This window comes from Tasmannia lanceolata, unplaced genomic scaffold (genome assembly GCF_043159265.1).
Source record: "Tasmannia lanceolata isolate RefF3 unplaced genomic scaffold, GAP_Taslan_0.1 ptg000013l, whole genome shotgun sequence".
NCBI lineage: Eukaryota > Viridiplantae > Streptophyta > Magnoliopsida > Canellales > Winteraceae > Tasmannia > Tasmannia lanceolata.
In genome coordinates, this window is record NW_027518690.1 from 13,684,097 (window position 1) to 13,708,206 (window position 24,110).

At 40.7% G+C, this 24,110-nt stretch overlaps 2 protein-coding genes across 2 annotated transcripts in view; one reads left to right on the plus strand and one right to left on the minus strand.

Annotated features, from left to right (window-relative positions):
- PYD2 (pyrimidine 2) overlaps window positions 1-7,643 on the plus strand; it is a 78,663-nt gene extending 71,020 nt beyond the window's left edge. Inside the window, exon 13 of the mRNA XM_077394221.1 lies at window positions 7,222-7,643. Coding sequence (XP_077250336.1) covers window positions 7,222-7,413 — 192 coding nt within the window. The 3' untranslated portion in view covers window positions 7,414-7,643. The remainder of the gene's footprint in view (window positions 1-7,221) is intronic.
- Window positions 7,644-16,411: 8,768 nt separating this feature from the next.
- Window positions 16,412-20,748, minus strand: LOC143890824 (disease resistance protein RPP13-like). Its single transcript, XM_077395504.1, has 2 exons — window positions 20,387-20,748; window positions 16,412-17,197 (listed from the first exon to the last, which is right to left on the minus strand). The coding sequence occupies exons 1-2, from the start codon at window positions 20,705-20,707 to the stop codon at window positions 16,502-16,504; spliced, it is 1,017 nt and encodes a 338-aa protein (XP_077251619.1). The 5' UTR covers window positions 20,708-20,748; the 3' UTR covers window positions 16,412-16,501.
- Window positions 20,749-24,110: the final 3,362 nt, after the last annotated feature.

Below are 24,110 nucleotides of genomic sequence, written 5' to 3' on the forward strand. Positions count from 1 at the left end.
CATCTATGTAAGGGACTTTCAAATGAATGGTTTGGATCATCCTAACAAAGTGGGCCCCCATGTGATTGGGCAAGCTAGCTCACCATAAGTTTGGTGAGCTTAAGCTCACCAACAGTTTCCTCTCTCTCTCTCTCTCTCTATATATATATATATATATATATATATATTGTTAACGTTGAGATCCGATGCCAGACAGAATCAGGAGGTCATTGAGTGTTTTCTTTTCGGAAGAAATAATAACGGATTTGGATACTTGGTGGCCCTGACTGACTATATTTGGAAGGGAAGAAGGGAAGGGGTGGAGTGCCATTATCAAATAAGGGACTCTGGATATCATGGGCAGAACAAAACCAGAAACCAAAATCCTCTTTTCCATGGGCATTTGGTACCTTGGCGAATGCTGGCAATTTTCATTGCCTGCATACTCCAAAAGGAGAAAGAAGGATGTTTGATGGATTAGTAGCAAGGATGAAAGTGCACATTTATGCACTTTCAAACCAAATAGAAAACCACAAAAACTCAAACCTGTTGAGAGACAAGAGGAGAAGAGAATGAAGAAGTGTGAGTTGGAGAGTGCTCCCCCTCACTTATGTATTTATATGAAGGAGAGAACATACAAAAGACCACTATGCCCTTAGGCATGTACATAACATACACACATACATCTAACACTCCCCCTCAAGTTGGAATGTAGATATTATACATTCCAAGCTTGTTACAAATATCATTTAGTCTTGCTTTGCTCAAGGGCTTAGTGAGGATATTAGCTAGTTGGTCTACGGATAGAGTGAAGGAAATATGAATCTCGCCTCTCTGTACTCTCTGGCGAATGAAATGACAATCAGCCTCTATGTGCTTGGTTCTATCATGAAATACAGGATTGGTAGTTATATGAATCGCAGCCTTATTGTCGCAATAAAGCTGAGCTGGAGAAGATGAAGGGAAACCAATCTCTGATATGAGAGACCGTAACCAAGTAAGCTCTCCACTCGTATGAGACATGGCTCTATATTCTGCTTCGGCACTGGACTTGGAAACGATGTCATGTTTCTTACTTCTCCATGACACTAAATTCCCACCAATAAAGGTACAATATCCAGTGGTAGATCTCCGATCTGCCGGAGATCCTGCCCAATCGGCATCACAAAATCCTTCCAACTTGGTATGCCCATACTTCTTGAATAGGAGGCCTTTTCCTGGCACTCCTTTCAAGTAGCGAAGAATCTGAACCACGACTGCCCAGTGTGAAGTACGTGGTGAGCTCATATGTTGGCTGACGACGCCAATAACAAATGATATGTCGGGGCGAGTGACTGTAAGATATATATGAGTTTACCAACCAGCTGCCCGTATTTGCCAGGGTCATCTAATAAATCTCCTTCTGGAAGCAGCTTCACATTTGAGTCCATGGGAACAGAAGCAGGTTTCATCCCAAGACAACCAATCTCCTCAAGAAGATCCAACACATATTTCCTCTGTGAGAGGGAGATGCCTCTAGTGGAATAGGCAACCCCGATGCCAAGAAAGTACCTAAGACAGCCCAGATCTTTGGTGGAAAACTCTTTCTGCAAGGTCTTCAATTTCTGTATCCCCACTGAATCACTACCAGTAATGATAATGCCGTCAACATACACTATTAATAGAACACAACCAGCAGTAGACTGATGACTGAAGACAGAGTGGTCAACTGCACATTGCTTCATGCTAAAGCGCATGACAGCATCACTAAATCTTTCAAACCAGGCTCTAGGGGACTGCTTCAGACCATATATGGATTGCCTCAGCCGGCATACTATGGAGGACATCTCCCCCTGAGAAACATAACCAGGAGGTTGCTCCTTATAAACCTCCTCAGTAAGCTCACCATGAAGAAATGCATTATTGACATCGAGCTGGTGCAGTTGCCACCTATGGTTGACGGCAAGAGAGATGAGAACTCGAATAGAGGGAATCTTGGCGACAGGAGAAAATGTTTCGGTATAATCAACGCCAAAGGTTTGAGTATAACCTTTAGCAACAAGGCACGCCTTATGGCGCTTAATAGTCCTGTTAGGTACGCCAACTAGGATTGTCTAGAGCCTCGGATAGTGATTGCGGCAAAGAAACTGAAGACAAGGAAGACACAAAACTCCGAAACATAGGAGTGAGAAAGTCATGTGAAAGTACAGATGAAATAGGATGAGTAGTACTATGAGAGTGAGTGTGAGAAGCAAATGGAGAATTTGGAGCAATGATAGGGGAAGGAATGATAGGTACCTGAGAGGTGGTCGTCGTGACCTCCGGTTGAGAGGACAATGGTGCAGGCGTAGAGTGAGGGGCGGCCGATTTGGGCCGGTGCTGATATGTCTTCTGGCAGGAGGAAGAGCCTCATGTACCTGTACTGAAGAAGAGGGCTCACGGATAGGAACAATTTCAGGAACCTGTAACAGATAAGGAGACTGAGAATTTGGAAGGACAGGGAGAGGAATGGCCGGGTTAAGACTGATGGGAGGATCCTCCCGAGGTGTCATGAAATAAGAGTCGGACTCAAGAAAAGGTAACATCAGTAGAAACAAAGGACCGGCATAGGCGAGGGTTGTAACACCTATAACCTTTCTGGGTTCGAGAATAACCTTTCAAGGGTCTAACTTATCTAACCAGGACCGAAGTTGTGGACAAAGTACACACAACCAAAGACCTGAGGAGTGAGAGGAAAAGGGTCCTGCTGAGGATGTAACAAGGCGAATGGGGATGCACCAAGGACAAAGGAAGGGAGCCTATTGGAAAGGAAGCATACAGTGAGGATGACATCACCCCAATAGGTCTTAGGGACCCGCATGTGAATGAGAAGAGTGTGGGCCCCATCCAGTAAAGATCTCAACTTCCGCTCAGCGACACCATTTTGTTGGGAGGTGTGAGCGCAAGAAGATTGGTGGAGGATTCCATGAGTAGAGAGAAAATCATGAAACCCATTAGATTTGGAAAAGTACTCGAGCGTTATCAGTGCGCAAATATTTGATTGAGCAATCAAATTGATTTGTAACTTCGGCGTGAAAGATGTGAAAGGTAGAGAAAACCTCCGAGCGGTCTTTAAGCAAATAAAGCCAAGTCATGCGAGAAAAGTCATCAATGAAGACAATGAAATACCGATATCCAAAAAGAGAGGTAGTCCGTGCAGGACTCCATACATCAGAGTGGAGTAACTTGAAAGGATGCAAGACTCGACTAGCAAGTCTACGAGGAAACAACACACAATGGTGTTTTCCAAGTTCACAGGCCTCGCACCAAAACGACTGAAGAGGGGGCGGGGGGGGGGGGGGGTAGAGACAATGGTTGTCCACTGTAGACGCCCTAGGCAAGGATGTCCTAGTCGACAGTGCCACTGATAGGCATCGATGGAGCTGTGCAAAACGACAGTGGAAGGGCCACAATCCAGACGATAAAGCCCATCCACCTCACGGTCCAAACCCATCGTTCTCCCAGTCGAAATATTCTGAAACAAACAATAACATGGATAAAATGAGACAGAGCAATGAAGATATTTGGTAATCTGACTAAGTGAAGGTAAGCTAAAAGGGGACATGGGAACACAAAGCACATAGGATAAGGTAAGGTAAGGCCAGGGCGAGGAGTGATATTCCCAATACCAGAAATGGGAGTAGTACTGCCATCAACAAGAGTAATAGACTGAGAGGATAGGGGCTGAAAGGAATTAAGAGATGAAGAAGTACATGCCATATGATTCGACGCCCCAGAATCAATGATCCAGGAGCTGGAGCTAGTAAGAGGAGAGGCAGGGAAGCTACCTAGCTGAGCAAAAACAACACTCTGATGGCGACTGGACAATCGAAGTCGCTGGAAATCATCATAGTCAGCACGAGAGTCAATGAAGACCTCAGAAGCGATGGCTGGGCTGTGCGGAGAAGAGGGAGCTGATGCTGCTGATGTAGCAAAAGTTGAAAGGTGTGTGGAGCGTCCAGTGCAAGGCTCGGGAGGTGAATAGAGCTCGAGATGAAGATCATAGCAAGTGTCAAGATAATGTCCCTCCTGCCGACAATGAGAACAACATGGACGGGAACGGCCATCGGTACCACGGCCTCCAGCAAAAATCCTGGCCACCAATACGAACACTACGGTGATGACCACGGCCAAAGGTATCACCATCACGGATAGCACGATCACTAATCCCATAGGCAGCAATAGCAAAGCCATCAATAAGAACAGCGTGAGTAGAGTCACTGATGAGGTATCGCTCAACTGTTGAATACGCCTTCATGAGAGAGGGCATATAATGAGGTGGGAATGAACCATCCACGGATGAAGAATGGCTAGATAAAGAGGAAGCCGGAGGAGATAGAGAGGCACGAACCTCAAAGGGTGGGCCAAGAGAGGTATCCTCAATGATGGGAGAATCCATGGAGAGAAAGAGAAAAGAATAAGGGGGGCGAAAAAACAGGCGACTAAAAAAGCTCCTCTCTCGTCTCCCTTTCTCTCTCGCTCGTTTCCTGTTTCCCTCTTCCCATTACTAACCCTCTTTTTACCGTCTTTCCCATGGTTGACAAAAGATGAGCTGCGGAGGCCGAATCGGGAACCGTGGAGGCCAGATCTGGAACATGGCTTTTCTGTGGTGGCTAGATCTAGGGCTGTGGAGGCAGGATCTGGGGCCGTGGAGGCTGGATTGGGAGCCGTGGAGGCCGGATCTGAAGCCATGGAGGCCGTGAAGCTGGATCTGGAGCCGGGGAAAATCGTGAATGTTTTCGGTGGTCGTGAAAGGCCGTGGGGTGCTAGACCTGGAGCCGTGGAAGGCCAGTTATAGGCGGTGCGAGGCCATAGAGGTTGTGGATTATTGGATCCGGGGATCATGGAAAGCCGGGGGCTATTTATAGAGCGGAATGACTGGAGTTGGGCTCGAGAAGGCCAGATTTAATGGTGAAAGGGCCGGATCTATTTAGGGTTGATGGAGAAATTGGATGGGGGAGTTGTTGGAGGTTGTGGAAGGGCCGATGTAAGAAAATTGGTGTTCGATTTCAGGGGAAAAGAAGGTAGTTGGATATGGAGGTGAGGAAGGTTGTGGATAGCAGCAATGAACCTTATAGGGTTAAGGTTTGAAGGAGGAGGACGAGGAGGAGAATTTTAGGGTTGATTGGGGAAAGAGGTGGGGGAGTAGTATAGTCTTTAGGGTTATGGTTTAGGGTTAGGGCTAGGAGTATACTTTTGGATGGGATGATTTTTGGGTTAGTGGAAGTAGGTTTTGGAGAAGATGGTGGAATGATTTGATATATTTTTAATGGGGAGCCGTCGGGGTTTCGTGGTGGTTCGAGGTGAAGGCCGCCGGAGATCGGATGATGATGTTGGGTGGTTGGTTATTGTGCACGTTAGGGGCGCACAATAGCTCTAGGCCTTCGAGCGGAATTTTTGAAAATCGAATTTGCCGGCGGATTGTAGTGGAGAAATCGGTGTGTCGTGGCAGGTCACGATCTTGACTTGGGGGTCCCACAAAAATGGCACTTTTTCGATTTAATTGAGGCTATTGGGTAATGGGTTTTTCTTTTGCGTCAAGGAGAATGCTCTTGGGCAATTCATACTATGTAAATTTTGTGGGACTACCGGTCCCCATTGTAATTTTCCTAGTATGCATATATTTGTCAATTTTCAAAAAAAAAAGAAGAGGAAAGAATAAGCTCAACCACTACAACGACATGGACAAGAGAAGGGAGGGCTCCTAGATGGGTCGATATAGGAGACCACGGCTCCGAAGGAAATCGAGATAGTGAGGAGGCATGTGAAGGCCTCTACGAAATAAAGATATAAATAGACAGAATTCGGAGCCGTGGAAAGGTTGATTGGGGAGAAGAAGTTTAGGCCAAGGAGGAGGTTTACAAAAGGACTAGGTGATGTAAAAGGATGGGGACAGATGTGGGGTTGCTGGTGGAAATGGGAGGAAAAGGGAGGCGAAGGTGGGGGTTGCTACGGGACCAGGGAGGGTCGCGGGTTTTGGTGTAGGAGGAGGGAGGCGGAGCTTGGGGCTGTACGAGACATGGAGCGAGGGTAAAAGAGGGTCGCGGGTTTGGTTTGGAGAGGTGGGGAGGTCAGAGGGTTACGGCGGGGGAAAAAGGGGTCGTGGGGTGGTCAATGGTGGTGGAGGAGATGGCGAGGAGGGTGTGGCGGGTGGTGGTGGGGAAGGGGATAGGTCAGCGAGGAGAGAGACGGGTGTAGCGGGGGGTGGGGGGCGTCTCCGGCTAGGGTTAGTGTTGGGGTTGGGTGGAGGAAACGAAAGAAGGAAAAGGAGGTGAAGCAATGGGGTCTCCGTAAAGGATCAAAGCCCTAGGGCTCTGATACCATGTTGAGAGACGAGGAGAAGAGAATGAAGAAGAAGAGTGAGTTGGAGAGTGCTCCACGCTCCCCCTCACTTATGTATTTATATAAAGTAGAGAATATACAAAAGACCACTATGCCCTTAGGCATGTACACAACATACACACATACACATCTTAACAAAACCAAACAGAAAAACCACATAAACTCAATCCAGAGTTTCACAACTAGAAAACTCAAATGCCCTAAACTCTAAATGAAGCAGAAAACATGCCCTAAACTCAGTCCTCTCTTAAAAAACTCCCGTGCAGTTTGTGGTTTTTCAAACCCTAAACTTGCCGCAGACCAAGCAGAAAAAATGCCCTTGCAGTCGATCAGGCATGGAGATAAAGAGAGAGGCACCTTTCAATCGACGGAACCCGAGAATGGAGAGGGGATGAAAAGCATCGCCTCTGAAACTTTCTTTGAGAGAGATTTTGTTGTGAATGGTCTGGAAAGGGGACGTTGAGAGAGAGAGAGAGAGAGAGACCACCTTGTTAAGCACGACAATTTATTGCATACCACCTGGTTAAGCACGACAATTTATTGCGTCTAATTCGTTATTTCGGGAACTTGAAGGTTGAGTCTGGGCTAGAGTCCGAACATTTCGGGAACTCATGACTAATGCGTGCTTTTAGAGTTCTTCCAAAGATGCATGCGCGACTAACGCGTGATTCAATCTAATTCACGAAAGGTCGCATGAGGACTCAAACCCTTTAAGTAGTATTTATTTTACACTTAGAACCAAGAAAAATTATAAAGTTCTATTTCCTTGTAAACATGTCGAGTTGTACTGAAATTTTGGACTATGCTAAAGTGGGCATCTCCTCTGTCACATCTGGAGTCCTTTTGAAAAGGTTGGACTCTGAACATTTTTTTCTGGTGCAGGGACAAGTTGAAGTGACGATTTCACAAGGAAAAGTTGTATGGGAATACGGTGAACTCAAGGTTGAGCCTAGTACTGGAAGGTACATAAAAATGGCGCCTTTTAGTTATCTTTTTGATGGCATTGACAAGAAAGATGCTGCAGACTTGTCTATGCTTCTTGCTCCTGCTAAGCATTTCCATGCTGCAACCTGAGGTGCAATATTATTTCTCCCTGGCAGTAACAAAATAAGAAAGCACAGAAGGGGTATCAAAAAGGGTATTTATAGTTGGGGTAGAATTGTATATAGAGATTGCGTAATATCAGAACTCAGTTATTTGGTGTAAATATTATGCAATTACTTCCAGGGCTTTCCATGGCTTTTAAACAGCCAAGTTAACATATAAATAAAGGTGAAAAACTCTAAAACCAAATGTTCCGGACTTATCAGTTGCTGTTTAATTATATACTTCGCTTGGTCAAAATTACCATAAAATCCCCTAACCAGCATTTTCGAGCAATATATATTACTTCAAAAACAGTTCTCTTAATCAAGGTTTTAAATTTGGACCCAATTCGGGTTTCGGTCGAGACCGAAATCGAAATTGGGTTAAATCGAAACGTTACAAAAAAATTTCAAATTTCGTTTTCCCCAAGCCGAAATTTAAGGAATATCTCCAAAAAAATTGCTTTTCATTTATTATTTAATATTATCCCAAAATTTCAGCCGAAATTACCGAAATTTAATTTCAGTAATTTGGACGAAATTTTCTACTGGATAAAATATTAGGTAAATTGATTTGGTTAGATTCCGAATGAAATTGGCTGAATTTTGGTTTCGGTGAGGAAATATCTAGTGCGAGTCCACAATAGTGTGAAAGCAAAAAGTCAAATCTTAATTGGTTTCTGACAATAAATGATGGGAAATGATATCAACAAAACTTAATGCGGGCGATGTTTAGTGAAAATACGGATTGCGGGATTGCGGGCCCTTTTTAAAACAAGAACAAAAAAGGGCTAAATTTCAAAATCGGATGGCCAAAAGACCCTGATACTCTTTTGACATTAACAGAGTCCTCTTTCATTACTGCCTCTTAAATTGGCCCGATTCACGAGGCTTCTTTTGGTTCATTTAAATGTGTATTTGAACCGAGACAACCATGGGTTCGTTTCTATCTTGGCCGTCGGAAATAACTAGAGACGGATGGATCTTGACACGTGTTGAAAAACCTTTTGAAACTCCGACGTTATTTTACTTTTTTGGAACACTGACATTATCTTTTCTCACTTATCATTTGGCTTAAAACGGTAGAGGTTATCTTTTCTCACTTATCTTTTCAACACGTGTCAAGCATCCATCCGTCTCTAGGTATTTCCGACGGCCAAGATAGAAATAATGGGTACGCCGGCAGAAAATAATGGGTATGCCGATGGAAATAATGGTTACAAAAAGGAAAATAATAGGTACGCCGGCGGAAATAATGTGTACGCCGATGGAAATAATGGTTACAGGGAGGACAATAATGGGTACACCGGCGGAAATAATGGGTACGCCGGCGAAAATAATGATTACAGAGGGGAATAGTGGGTGCCCGCTAGCGGAAAATAATGGGTACGCCCCGGCAGAAATAATGGGTACGCAGATGAAAATAATGGTTACAGAGAAGGGAATAGGAATAATGGGTACGCCGGAGGAAATAGGGTACGCCGATGGAAATAATGGTTACAGAGAAGGGAATAATGGTTATGGCTAGGGGTATTATTAGAAGACGCCACCGTTTCATATTGATGTCCACGTGTCGTGGATCCGACCGTCTATTCATATTGGTGACGACCATGATTTAAAGGAACCCAAGGACTCTGGGTTCACATAAAGATTTCAATCCAAGCCAAACCAACTATGTATAGAGCCGCTAGCATTCCAAAAAGTTTTTTAACACGTGTCAGGCATCCATCCATCTCTAGGTATTTCCGATGGCTAAGATAGAAACGAACCCAAGGTTTTGTGACTTCTGTCGGTTCAAATACCAAACAAACCAAAAGAACCTCATGAAACACGCCAATAATGAAAAAGGAGGCTGAATGACGTTTCTGTTGATGTCAGAAGGGTATTAGGGTCTTTTTCCAACCCGATTTTAAAGATTAGCCCATTTTTTGTTCTTGTTTTAAAAGGTGCCCGCAATCCGTATTTTCACGAAACATTAGCCCTTATTCCGTACTTTTTTCTTTGATAAACATGTGCTCCTCTGTCGTGTGGTATTTAAAGAGATGTCATGGGATATTACGTTCTCAAAAAGCTCTTAAAGCTCTTTAAATACTACGCAGACAGCGCATGTTTATCAAAACACTTTGGCACAGATGATATGATTATGAGGAAATATCACTTGCATCAAAGATGATAGAAGTCTATCAGTTTTTGACTTTGATATACGGTGTCAAAACAAAAGGTCAAATCTCAATTTTAACTCCATAGAACAAAACTGGAACAATTGGAAACAAATGGAACTGATTGGTTTCACCAGTCTCAAACAAGGTTTTAAACTTCGACCGAAATCCGAAATTTTGGGTTTCGGTCTATAACGAAACCAAAATCGATGATTCCCGAAACAGCAGTTTATTTCGGGCAAAATTTTGAAATTTCGGTCTTTCTGAAATTTAAGGGATTTCACCCAAAACAAGAATTTTAGTGATATTGCATATAAAATGAAAATTGATGACATTCATTTATCAAGAAAAAAGCAACTTTTTAGTGTTTTTAGAGGAGAGAGAGAGAATATTCATATGGTACAACTTTTGGCTATGGATCATTGTACACCAATGTCATAGAAATATCTGTTCATTCATTTATTGGGAGTATATACTTTATTTAGGTTACTGGTGTTGGCAATACCATGTTTTGATAATTGCACTAACTCGCTTGTCTTTCATTATTTAAACAGCTGTCAAAGGTTATTAGAGTTCCCAAAAAGCTCTCAGCAGCCAATTAAAAATGAAAACACAAGCTGTTTGTGCAATTATAAAACAATAGTAGTGCAAATATTAGTTGCCTTTATTTATTATTATGAAGTTTTCTTTCTTTTTTTTGGTGAGAAATTTGGGATTAAACTTATGACCTGAATGTTGCGACCATATGTAATTGCACCAACATACCATAAAGATACATGTATCGATATATGCATATACATATCTTTGCATTCATGAGTCAGAAAGAAGCCGAACCAAAATGATAGAATAAAGGGAAAATGACCAAATGAAAGGGCTTTCTACTGACTATGACATTTAAAGAGGGGAGACTTGGAAATAACCAATATACAGTGATGGTGACTGGTTTGCATGGGTTTAGGACAAAAATACCCTCATTTCTAAAATACCGTCACCTCTCTCTCATGGGATGATCCCAACCATCAATTAGAGGGCCACAATTCCTCTCTCTTTCTCTCATGGGATGATCTCAGCAGTTCATTAGAGGGCCACAATGCCCCCTCTCTCTCCCTCTCTCTCGTGGGATGATCCCAACCGTCCATTAGAGGGCCCCAATGCCCCCCCTCTCTCTCATGGGATGATCCCAACCGTCCATTAAAGGGCCACAATGTCCCCTCTCTCTCATGGGATGATCCCAACCATCAATTAGAGGGCCACAATTCCTCTCTTTCTCTCTCATGGGATGATCCCAACAGTCCATTAGAGGGCCACAATGCCCTCTCTCTCTCTCTCTCTCTCTCTCTCTCTCTCTCTCTCTCTCTCTCTCGTGGGATGATCCCAACCGTCCATTAGAGGGCCCCAATGCCCCCCTCTTTCTCTCTCATGGGATGATCCCAACCGTCCATTAAAGGGCCACAATGCCCCCTCTCTCATGGGATGATCCCAACCGTCTATTAGAGGGCCACAATGCCCCTCTCTCTCTCATGGAATGATCCCAACCGTCCATCTTTCTCTCATGGGATGATCCCAACCGTCCATTAGAGGGTCACAATGCCCCGCAGGTTCGTGCACCTCTCTCCGGTATCTTCTAAACCACTGCTTACACTGTATAAACAACTTATAAATACTTTAAACAACTGTTTACACTATATAAACCACTTGTAAATACTCTAAACCACTGCTTACCCCTATATAAACCAGTGCTTACAATGTATAAACAACTTATAAACACTCTAAACCACTGTTTACTCTATATAAACCACTTATAAAAACTCTAAACCACTGCTTACCCCTATATAAACCACTTACAAACACTATAAACCATTGCTTACACTGTATAAACAACTTATAAACACTCTAAACCATTGTTAAGCCTATATAAATCACTTATAAATATTATAAACCACTGTTAGACTTATATAAACAACTTATAAACATTCTAAACCGCTGCTAGGCTTGCATCAACCACTTATAAACACTCTAACTCAGTGCTTACACTGTATAAACAACTTATAAACACTCTAAACAACTGTTTACCCTATATAAACCACTTGTAAATACTCTAAACTACTGCTTACCCCTATATAAACCACTGCTTATACTGTATAAACAACTTATAAACACTCTAAACCACTGTTAAGCCTATATAAACTAGTTATAAACAATCTAAACCACTGTTAGGCTTATATAAACAACTTATAAACATTCTAAACCATTGTTTACCATATATTATACACTTATAAATCGTCTAAACCACTGCTACGATTATATAAAATACTTATGAACGCTGTAAACCACTGTTTACCCTGTATAAATCATGTATAAACACTCTAAACCACTGATAAGCCTATATAAATCACTTATAAACACTCTAAACCACTGATAGACTTAGATAAACCACTGTTTCTCCTATATAAACGAGTTGTAAACACTCTAAACCACTGATAAGCCTATATAAACCACTTATAAACACTATAAAGTACTTCTTACCCTGTATAAACCATATATAAACACTCTAAACCACTAATAAACCTATATAAACCACTTATAAACACTCTAAATCACTGATACGCTTATATAAACCACTGTTTACCCTATATAAACCAGTTGTAAACACTCTAAACCACTGATAAGCCTATATAAACCACTTATAAACACTATAAACTACTTCTTACCCTGCATAAACCATGTATAAACACTCTAAACCACTAATAAGCCAATATGAACCACTTATAAACATTCTAAACCACTGATAGTTTTAGATAAACCACTGTTTACTCTATATAAACGAGTTGTAAACACTCTAAACCACTGATAAGCATATATAAACCACTTATAAACACTATAAACTACTTCTTACCCTGTATAAACCATGTATAAACACTCTAAACCACTGATAAGCCTATATAAACCACCTATAAACACTCTAAATCACTGATAGGCTTATATAAACCACTGTTTACCCTATATAAACCAGTTGTAAACACTCTAAATCACTGATAAGCCTGTATAAACCACTTATAAACACTATAAACTACTGCTCACCCTGTATAAATCACTTATAAACACTTTAAACCATTGTTAATCCTTATAAACCAATTATAAACACTCTAAACCACTGGTAAGCCTTAATAAACCACTATTTAGGATTATAAACCACTACTGAGGATTCTTAACCAAAGAAGCTATATAAACCACTTATAAACACCCACTTCAGTAGTGGTTTATCATAGTGAAATAGTAGTTTAACTTAAGAAATTAGTGGTTTACAGTAAAATAACAATGATTATAAAGTGGAAAACAGTAGTTTAACATGAAAAACTTTCATTCAAGTTTATAAACATGCCTTATAATTGAAAGAGAAGGGAGAGGGCTAGAAATACACACCTTTCCATTGAATGGAGGCTTTGTGCAATGGAATGGTGGTTTCTAGTTAAGATTTTTGCGATTTTGGAATCTAATAACGTTTTTTTGCAATAGTTGTTGTAAATGGAGGCGTTTTCCAATGCAATGAAGGGTTATGGAGGCTTTGACATCTAAAAATGAGGTTTTAAGCAATAGAATGAAGCTTTTGGTATATAACAATGGAGGTTTGTGTGTTTCAAAAATGGAGGTTTTTGGGTTTTTCATACGTACGTAGGTGGGAGGAAGAAGAAGAGAGAAAAAGTGGGTTTTGGGATTTGTATTCTAAATGTAATCATTTCAAAAAGGTGATTTGATAGGGAGAGAGAGAGAGAGAGAGAGAGAGAGAGAGAGAGAGAGAGAGAATCAAGGGCATTTTAGTCATATGCACTCTTGATTGGTGATTTACAAAACACCCATCTTCAAATGTCATAGTCAGTAGAAATCCCTTCTATTTGGTCATTTTCCCTAGAATAAATAATAGGGAAATGTTATCAGCACTACTGTATTTTGATGAGTGCACTCCTCACTTTATTAAAAGTACTGTATGGCCCGCACCATAGGATGATCCAAACCGTCCACTAGATGGGCCACAGCCTAAATAGGTTGTGCCCCAAAAATCATTTCCATTGGTTGAACCTAACCCTCCGCAATCCAATCTGAATGTTAGAGGGTTGATCCTAACCCTCTATAGATCAACTGCAGTCTCGCGTGAAGGTATCTGTTGCCTTTCTACTGATATAGTGTTAGTAATTACATTCTCATGTCAATGATGGCTCTCATCTTGGAGGAGATGTTTTTCTCAGCTGAAGTTCTGAATATTGGAGGTCGAAGCGTGCCAAATGTTGTCTTGTGTCATGTTGTTTCAAGTAAATGAATGATCCTTCGTCAGATTTAGTTTTGGCATTTGCTCATGAAAGACTGTTCCCAGTGTCAACTGAACTATCTAGTGTTTCCTGTAGATACATCAGGCTCTTATTCAATGCCCATTTTAGTTGAAGAAGTAATTTTTTTAAAGAAAGGAAATGAAATGTGAAATGCAGAATGTTGGGTGTTGGAGACTCAAGATGCTTGACAATCTTTTGTTTTTCCAATGCATGTATATTTGGCTTCATTTTCTTTTATTTCTTTATTTTTGGCAGACAAAAGGAAGGTTTAGATTGAGTGGTGGGTTAGACAAAAGAAGGTTTAGATTAAAATAACAAACATGTCATTGAAATTAAAGGAAATGAAATGTGAAATGCAGAATGTTGGGTGTTGGAGACTGAAGATGCTTGACAATCTTTTGTTTTTCCAATGCATGTATATTTGGCTTCATTTTCTTTTATTTCTTCATTTTCTATATTTGCCATGTTGTTTCAAGTAAATGAATGATCCTTTGTCAGATTTAGTTTTGGCATTTGCTCATGAAAGACTGTTCCCAGTGTCAACTGAACTATCTAGTGTTTCCTGTAGATACATCAGGCTCTTCCTCAAATAACATGATAAATAACATCCTTGGAACTAATAAAAAACCAACTCCAATCCATCACATGCAGCTCTTCTTAAACTTCTACATCAGCTTCTCCTTCATCTGCCTGCCTGATAATGGAAATCATGTATAACAACAGTCATGTATAACAGCTTAGCAAGAAGTACGTACATGAGGACAAAAAATGGTCGATTTTTTCAACAGCAGAGTCCCTCAATCAATACTTTTGGAATAAATCATGAGATTTGAGACTTTCAACGAGTAACATGCTATTGGAAGCACCAACACAGCAAATTTTGTCAAAGCTCGATGCAGCCACAACCAGCTAAAATTTGCAAGCAGCTGGATATGAAATTTTATAGCAAGTGCCATTGAGAATCGATTAGGAATGTACTGATTAAAACGAGGGCCTTCGGAACACAAAGGTATCAAATGCCTAGTGGGTGAAGACTTTAACAGAACAGTGGTCGAAGGGGACTCCCAAGATGTGATTCGTTGGTTAGATGGATCTCATATCTTCCCTTGGAGATTTGCAGAATATTTTGATGAGATCAAAGGCATAGTTGGAAACTCGAGCATATGTTATCGTCACATTCGGAGTTCCACCAATGGGGCGGCGGACGAGCTTGCTAGGTTGGGGGTTGGATTAGAAGCTCTTGAGTTGTTTGACTTCCCCCTTGATTCTCCCCTCTTCTTATTGTTTTATGTTTTTTGTGCATTCTTCTTTGTATATCCTATCCCCTCTTTTCTTGCTTGTATTTGACCACCTCGGTCCTTTTCTAATGAAATTCCTGGCCATTCAAAAAAAAAAAGGGAAGATTAGGAGGTGGTGTCATGCAAGTCACCCAGCACACAAAAATATTCATATTTTTGCAACTAAAACTATGGAAGACCGATTCGATATGATGTTCATAGAATCAGAATTTTAAAGACCAGGACAGTAAAGTTTGCAAACAAAAGGGACACCCAACATGCACTAATACATTCCTACACTTGCATTTTTGACAAAAACTAGAAGCCCCTATTAGTTAGCTACAGAATTTTGAAACCAACTAAATAACAGTTTTTATTCATGGTAAGCTAAGCCTGAAAGAAGCTTTTGAAACCTACAAATAAAAGTAGGAAAATGATTTTGAGTAAATGAAGGAAAATATCAGATTTTTCTGATGGGCTGGAATTTATTGTTTTTCTTTGGTAACTTTTGGAACATTTCTACTAATATTTGGCTGAAAAACAGCCCTTCCTTATGGGCTGCACGAGCATGCTTTGTTGCTCTGATACAAGTACATAGTAGGAGAAAGCAGATACAGATGCAGAGAACAGAATGAATCTAAACAAATCCAACTTAGACAATTTCCAACTCCACAGTAAAGAGGATTGCATGGGCATGCCTTGTTATGTTGTTTTCCTGTCAGATTCTACAAGCAAAATTAAACTTACACCACGGAGGTTCCGACTGTAGATGGATTTGGCCAATCTAAAGGTAATTTTGGTATGACTTCCAATAAGCAACATATTGAGTTCATGTAGAGATTTTCCTTTCATGCTGTTCTATGTAGACATAAATATCAAGAGCATGCTTAAAAAGAATGCAACAATCCCGATGAGAGTGCAATCCAAATATGTTGTAAACTATGCTAACAGTGAATCTGCAAATATCTATGTGAAATATGTGAAAAGGCAGAAATCCATCCGAAAGTTGCCCTCAACTTCAAGGTCTTGAGTACATCCAAGGTGTTGAGAGAATAATCCAATATACTACATGACTAGCGGACGGAGGGTTTTACATCCATGAAAACAATAATAAGGTCACAGAAAGTTGAATTTAAAACCTACTAATAACAGGTTTAACACCTCAAGAAAGAAATGCTTGTATGTTCAAGGGGTATGTTAAGAAATCTACAATATATATAAATGCAATAGAAAAACATATGAGACAATGTTATTCTGACTGCAAAAAAGATAAAAGGGGTAGGAGGTGACGAACCTGATAATAAGGAAAACCGATTTTATACTCTTAGACTGGCAATCCAAATGTGTTGGATGTGTGCAATCTTGTCCCAATCTTCGCCTCTCCCCTTTTGGCATTGTTTCTCCAATTGCGGACAACCACTGATATGTAGGGACCTGAGTGAGGTGAGATCTTTAATGCTTGATGGCAAACAAGTCAAGGAAGGGCAGTCTTCAATATACAAGCAGCAGATGTTGCCCAGGAATTCTGGTAAAGACTCCAACTTAGGACATTCCAGTATGTACAAGTTTTGAAGTGCACTGTGATTTTCCCAGCCTTCACCCAAAGACATTAGATTCTCGCAGCAACGAATGTTGAGAGTTGTAATAGATGCCAAGCAACACACATCATCTTTCTGTAAAGAAATCAATTTATTGCAGTGTGTGATATTGAACGTTTTGGAGGGGACATTTTGCAATCCCACAAGCAAAGCTCCAACCTCGTCACAATCGGTGATGATTAATTTTTCCAAAGCATTAAGAATTTCTATCTCTTTTGGAAGAGATTTTAGCTTTGGGAATCTACTAATTCTCAGTGACTTGAGAGAGGTTTGATTCCGCAGTAAAACTTCTTGTAGTGACTCTATATCTGAAATTCCACCAATAGTAAGAGATTGAAGTGATGAGAAGTCCGAAATTGACCTTAGCCGTAACTCATTAGATCCCACCAATTGTAAGTTTGTTGTCATAAATACCTAAAAGTTCAATAGAAAAAGCTTCAATTAAAAAAATGTAGAGAAATTCAAAACACAACTATAAAAGAACTTATGATATAATGTTACTCTGATTGCGAAAAAGATAAAAGGAATAGGGGGTGATGAACCTGATAATAAGAAAAACCGAATTTATACTCTTAGGCCGCTAATCTCGATATTTGGGATGTGTGCTATCTTATCCCAATCCTCCCCTCTCCCCTTTTGGCATCGTTTCTCCAATTCAGGGCAACGCTTAATGACTATGTCACGGAGTGAGGTGATGTCTTTAATGCTTGCAGGTAAACAAGTCAAGGAAGGGCAGTCTATAATATACAAGCTAATGATGTTGCGTGGGCACTCTTCTAAAGACTCAAGCTTACGACAATCAGCAATTCCCAAGTGTTTAAGTGCATCGAGATTTTCCCATCCTACACCCAAAGACATTAGATTCTCGCAGCTCCAAATGGTAAGAGTTGTTATAGAAGTCAAGCACCGCACTTCGTCTTTCTTAAAAGAAATCAATTTACCGCATCCTGAGATATGCAATTTTTTGGAGGGGACGTTTTGCAATCCCACCAGCAAAGTCCCAATCTCATCACAATTGTCGATCGTTAATTGCTCCAAAGCATAAAGAAATTCTATCTCTCTCGGAAGATTTTTTAGCTTTGGGAATTTTCTAATTTTAAACAACTTGAGAAGGGTATGATTCCGCAACAAATCTTCTGGTAGTGACTCCATATTTGAAATTCCACCAATCGTGAGAGATTCAAGTGAGGTGAAGTCTGTAATTGACCTTAGCAGTAACTCATTAGTTCCCAACAATTCAAAACTTGTAAGAAACGATAGAGCTAGTCTTGGTAAACTTGCCAACTTAGGGCTGTCGTGGATCGCCAGTGAACGAAGGCCAGGGAATATATGTATTTCTTCATCTCCCACGTCTCTACTCCATGCCTCCAAATTAGGCATTCTGCAAATGCAGAGTGCTTCCAACAAAGGGAATGATTGTTTTACAGAGTCTTTCTCATAAGACTCGTTGCTCATGTACTTGACGCCGTCCATTTGTGTTATGTGGAGACGCTTGAGGAAGCGTAACTGTCCAAAAGGTGGGAGATACTCACATTTTTTGCACCTATACAGATAGATTTCAACCAGATTGGGGAGCAATGAATAATCCATCATCCAAGATGGAAATTTGAAGCCTTTATAGCAATCAATTTTTAATACTTTTAAATTTGTGTGTGGTTGGAGCCCTTCAAGAATGCTCTCATCATTATTTTCTAACAGGTTATCAACATCTACACCGTTGCTCCATGATAACCCCAAATGGCGTAGGTTTGGCTTCCCCTTGAAGTTTGCTTTGTTGGCATTTGTAGCATTTCTTACATTCTCAAGATTCTCAATAACTATGTTCCCTTGGAGGCTTAAATCCTGCAACTCCTCTATTCCACACCCACTTTCTTTGCTGACAACAAATTTTGTCAATGTTTGAAGACAGCGCAGCCGTCCAATGCCATTCGGCATCAGTAAAATTGGCGAGCGATCGAATTCAACATGTTGGAGACTAACCATCTTCCTCATGTCTTTGGGCAACTTCTTTAGGGATAAACAAAGGTAGAGCTTTAATGTTTGCAAATTATATAGGTCAGAAAAGGTTTCAGGGAATGTTTCAATTTCAGTCTGAGAGAGGTCAAGGTACCTAAGATGTTTAAGCTTGCCTATTGAACTCGGTAACATCTCAATGTTTGTCAAACTTAAATCTAACACGCGTAAGCACCTAAAACGTAAGAAAATGTCACAGGAGACCTCCTTTCTATAGATTCCTCGACCAAATAAGAGGGATGTGCGCAGTTTCTCTGCTTTTCGTAGAGCCTCTAAGTTCATTGACGACACTTCTCTTTCACAATCTAGAGATGAATGACGAGTTGTTTGAAGAATGCTATCTGTTCCTTTAGCCTTCACCATGCAATATTCAGTCCCCGCAATTGATTTTGCAAGATCGCTTACAAGGTCATGAATTGTGCAATCTATTATATTGCCATATTCATCTTCCTTTTCATCTTGAAGGAAAGACCACCATAGCAAATCATTGAAATAGTGGCTGCCGATATCCTCCATCAGCGCCCCGCTTCTTGGATGTGGTCGAAGGAAGCCTTCTGCCATCCAAAGTTGGATTAATTTTTGCTTTTCAATCCTATGATCTTTTGGAAATATGGCACAGTACGCAAGGCATTGCTTCAAATGTGATGGCAAATGATCATAACTCAATCTTAATGCAGACAAGATTTTGTTCTCATCATCTGGTGAATTCCAAGTATCACTTTCTTTGATGGACCTCCACTCGTTTTCAGTGCTAAAGAACATCAGGCTTCCGAGAGTCATGGCAGCAAGGGGAACACCTCCAGACTTTTTCACAATCTCCTTCCCAATTTCTACCAAGTTTGGATTCTCTTCTTCTCTTCTGACCCTGAACGCTCGTTCTTTGAACAACATCCAACAATGATCATATGATAATTCTTTCAGTTTGTGTGTTGGAACTGTACCCATGATCATGGCAACCTTTTCACTGCGAGTGGTTACTAGTATTTTGCTTCCCTTCAGACCACCACGTAACAAGGTTTTCAACTCGTCCCACTTGTTATGATCTTCATTCCACACGTCATCCAAGACGAGCAAATATCTCTTCCCATTTATCACCGTTTGAAGACGAGATTGCATTATATCCATGCTTGAGGTGTTGCTTCCATCCTTAGTTGCAGATTCCACAATTTGTTCTGTAATTCTTTTAACATCAAAGGGATCGGACACACAGACCCACTTTCTTGTCTCAAAATGATACTTCACACTGTCAGTATTGTATACCAACTGAGCAAGTGTAGTCTTTCCAAGGCCTCCCATGCCTACTATGGGAATGATGGAAAGATCAGCCTCTTCATTACTATTGCTAATTAACAAGTCTATTATCTTTGCTTTATCATCGTCTCGTCCATAAACTTCTGATTGATTTACAAACGAGTGGCTTTCTGTTCTCTCTTCTCGGGTCTCAAGGTGCCTAACTCCAGTTACCTCTCTCAAATGGAAATTAGATCTCTCAGCTGCAATGGCATCTAATCTCTCCCTTATCTTCTTTATTTTACGCCCCATCTTAATTCGAAATAGAACTGGATTTGAAGATGAAAGGATGTTGTGTACCTTGTTCGTCAAGCGATCTTGAAACCCCACATGATCTTGGATCTCGACTTGTTGTCGAAGAGCTTTCGTTGCAAACTCGTCCAGTATGTCATCTGCATCATAAGCCACTTCTTTTAGCTTTCCCAACCAATCTAGCAATGCCTTTTCCTTTAATTGTCGACCCTCTGCATCTGCAAGCACGCCTTGATTTGTTGTAAATGTGCTCTTTAGTTTATCAAGGTTATCCTTAATTCCCCATAAGAACCCAAACTCTTTTACGCCAACGGAAGCCAACTTCTCAAACAACACTCGCAAAAAAACAGACAAGATTACTATTGCCATAACTTCTTACCAACAAAGTAGAAGAGATGATGGTCGTAAGGATTTGGGTACCCTTTTGCTTGAAAGCCTCAAGAATATGAGATTTGAGGTAAGAAGATCCACACGTCTCGAAAGTCTTCACTTATTTGAGAAGACTGTATCCACACATTTTCATAATTTCTTAGGCCTCAAAAGTTTTCAATTATTTGAGAAGAAGACTCCCCACGTTTTCATAATTTCTTGCTCCCTTAAAAATCTACTACTATTTCCGATAACGGGTTCAAATGACGTGACAGATCGAGACCCTTCCTCTAGCTAGACAGGTGAAACAAAGACTAATTATGTAGATATTTTGTTCCCTTTAGAGCCTGTTTGGATGCTCAGAAGATTTTGATTTTGGAATCCTCACATTTGCGGCTCTTTTTGGATTGACATTTGGATCCGGATCAAATCCTTGAATTTCCATTTCAGCCACTGACAGTGACACTGAAAAAAATCAGATTTTCAAATAAGCTGTGAAAATAAGTAATTGGAAATCTACAGATCTGGCAGTTTCCTTTACCCTCTTGGCTCCTCAACCTCTCCCCAGCAGTAGGAAGTTCCCCCTTCCCTCTCTTTAGAATGGTTGAAGACAATCTTATCAACGTATGTTTCATGATCAATTTCCTTTTCAAAAGTCTTCAATTATTTAAGACAAAAGGTCACGATTTGTGGAGGTAAAAATGGACGTGCACAAATATGTTCATTTGTTGCCTCCATAGTTGGAAGGGTTATGATGATCCTATGGAGATTATTTTTTGGGCATACCCTATCTATGTGAGGGCCCATCAAATGAATGCTTTGGATCACCCAAACAATGTGGCCCCCGTTGTTTTTTAAGCCTAGGGTTAGATAAGTTATCTACACTAGGGTGTAGGAACTCTCTCTCTCTCTCTCTCTCTCTCTCTCTCTCTCTCTCTCTCTATATATATATATATATATATATATATATATATATATATATATATATATGTGTGTGTGTGTGGGGGGGGGGGTGGGAAATGATTTCTACACAACCATTTTTTGATAGGCTGTGCTTTGAAAATCATTACCATAAGATGATCCTAACCCTCTAATATGTGGATTTTGTTGGTGCAACTTTCAGTTTTATGCCTAGAAATTGTTGGGGTTCCACGCAAAAGCAAAATAGTCCCACATCGGATGAGTGAAATGGCGGCTAGCTTTTAGGGGTGAGTTTTAATACCCGGTTAAAATTCCCTACAGAAAAGAATCATAACTGAGTTCTTTAACATGGGCATGTTAGAGATTTTGATTTTCAAAATCTAGAGTTTTTAGAGTCAAAACATGTTTTTGGAAAATATTTTCTTAAAGTTGTTTTGGAAAAGAAACACTTTTCTCTATTGCTTTTTGGAAAGAGGGAAGGAAGTGTGCAAGTATGTTAGAAAAGATAGTCCCACATTGGTTGGGAGAAAAGTTGGAGATGGGTTTATATAACTCTACACACTCTTCTCTCTTGCTTAGTTGCACAAGGGTTAGGCATGGTGCACCACATTGACGCACCTTCGTGCGCCGCGTGGGCAATGGGCCATAGGGCGCTTTATTGGTGCTTTTTAGGCGCACTTTGCACTGTGGTTCCGAGCGGGTGCGATCCAGATAGTAGGATCTTGCTCAGATGTACAAACGGCTAGTGCCCGATCGGGTGCAATCTCAGGGGTGCTTTTCACAATGAAAAGTCACCAACCCAGCCATTTCAAGATAGAAACGAATTTGCAATCTTGTGCTGTGATTCTAACATATTTGAGACATTCTTCTACTCTTTTATTCCCCAAAAGTTCGTTTTTACACTGTTTCAAACTATGATCCTCTCAATACTGTTATTCTGCAGAAACAGTAATTAGAGTCTTCTCTGAGGCTTGTTATTCTTAAAGGGCATTTCGGATTTGACTCCGACAGGGTATTCTGTATATTGTTCAGCCTTTCTGCTTTGGATGCTTTATTATTCATTATAAACAACAGCAAAAATGCAGAAGAAGCCTCAAAAGTCTGCATTTATTTGAGAGAAAGGATCCACACGTTTGCTTTATTCATTATAAACCACAGCAAAAATGAGAAGAAGCCTCAAAAGTCTTCATTTATTTGAGAGAAAGGGTCCACACGTTTTCATGATTCCTTTCTTTTGCTTGAATGGTAATAAATTAGTGGCTTTGCTGTGACGCTCCTCCAAACTTTGCAGCTATGCTCAAAAGTCTTCATTTATTTGAGAGAAAGGGTAACAATCTGAAATAATATTGGGCCTTAAGAGGGTTAGGATCTTCCTAGGGAAATGATTTTCAGTGTACAGCCAATTTAAGTTGAGATCCAACAAATGAGCGGTATAGATGAACCAATAATGTGGGCCCCGCTGAGTATTTTGTGTACTCTCACAGACTTTTTCGTGGAAAAATAGTAGATGATGGGGGTCAATAAACTTCATTATATGATCCTAACCAGATGATCCACAAGTGCTGCCAAAAAGTACAGTGTGGTCCACATAATTAGATGATCTAAACCATTCATTTGTTGGTCCAACAAATGGTTGAGATCATAACAAACTGGTAAGAAGGATGAATTACTATACCGTTAAGATCGTAGCAGCATTCAGGGTTCCACCTTTGGCGGGTCTCAACCTGAACTCGATGGATTCAACCCGACTTTGGCTTGGTTGGGTTGGGTTAGAATTGGAAAAACCCAACCCGGTTTAATTTCAGGTCGGGTTAGAATTGAGGCCTTGGATGACCCGACCCAACCTGAACCCGACCTTGTTCCCGTAATTTTATTATGATTTTAGTACAACCTGACTCCACTCAAACCCAACATCCGTGTTTAATATGTTTTTCATTTTTTCCTTGGGCCCATCCGAACCCAACCCGATTTGGAAAATCGGGTTAAACATGTGTTAGGGTTGATAAATTTAGAGGTGGGATTGGTTAAGGTTACCCTCCTCAACCCGACTCTCTGGTTGGGAGACATAATGCTACCTTGGGCTGGGTTAGGGTTTGGCCTCAACCCAACCCGTCCCGAGTTGCACCCCTAACAGCATTTTGACCCCTTCTATTTTTTTTTTCACTTCGAAAATAGTCATTTTCGGGAAGGGTAGTTATAAATCTACCCCACAATATCTTAAGTCGACCCCATATCCCTCTCTCTTTGAGCACTGCCCTATATGTGGGTCGATTTAAGATATACGGGGGTCGATTTATCGCTGCCCTTTCAGGAATAGATAAATATGAAAGAGGTGGAAATGCTGAGAAAATAGTTGAAAATTTCATTTCTCGGAAGGGATTTGCTAGGGACTTCTGCAGAAAGGCATTTTACGGCTGGCTGTTGCATGAGAGAACAGCCACCACATATGAATTAAATGAATAAGACAAATCTGCCGAAAAGT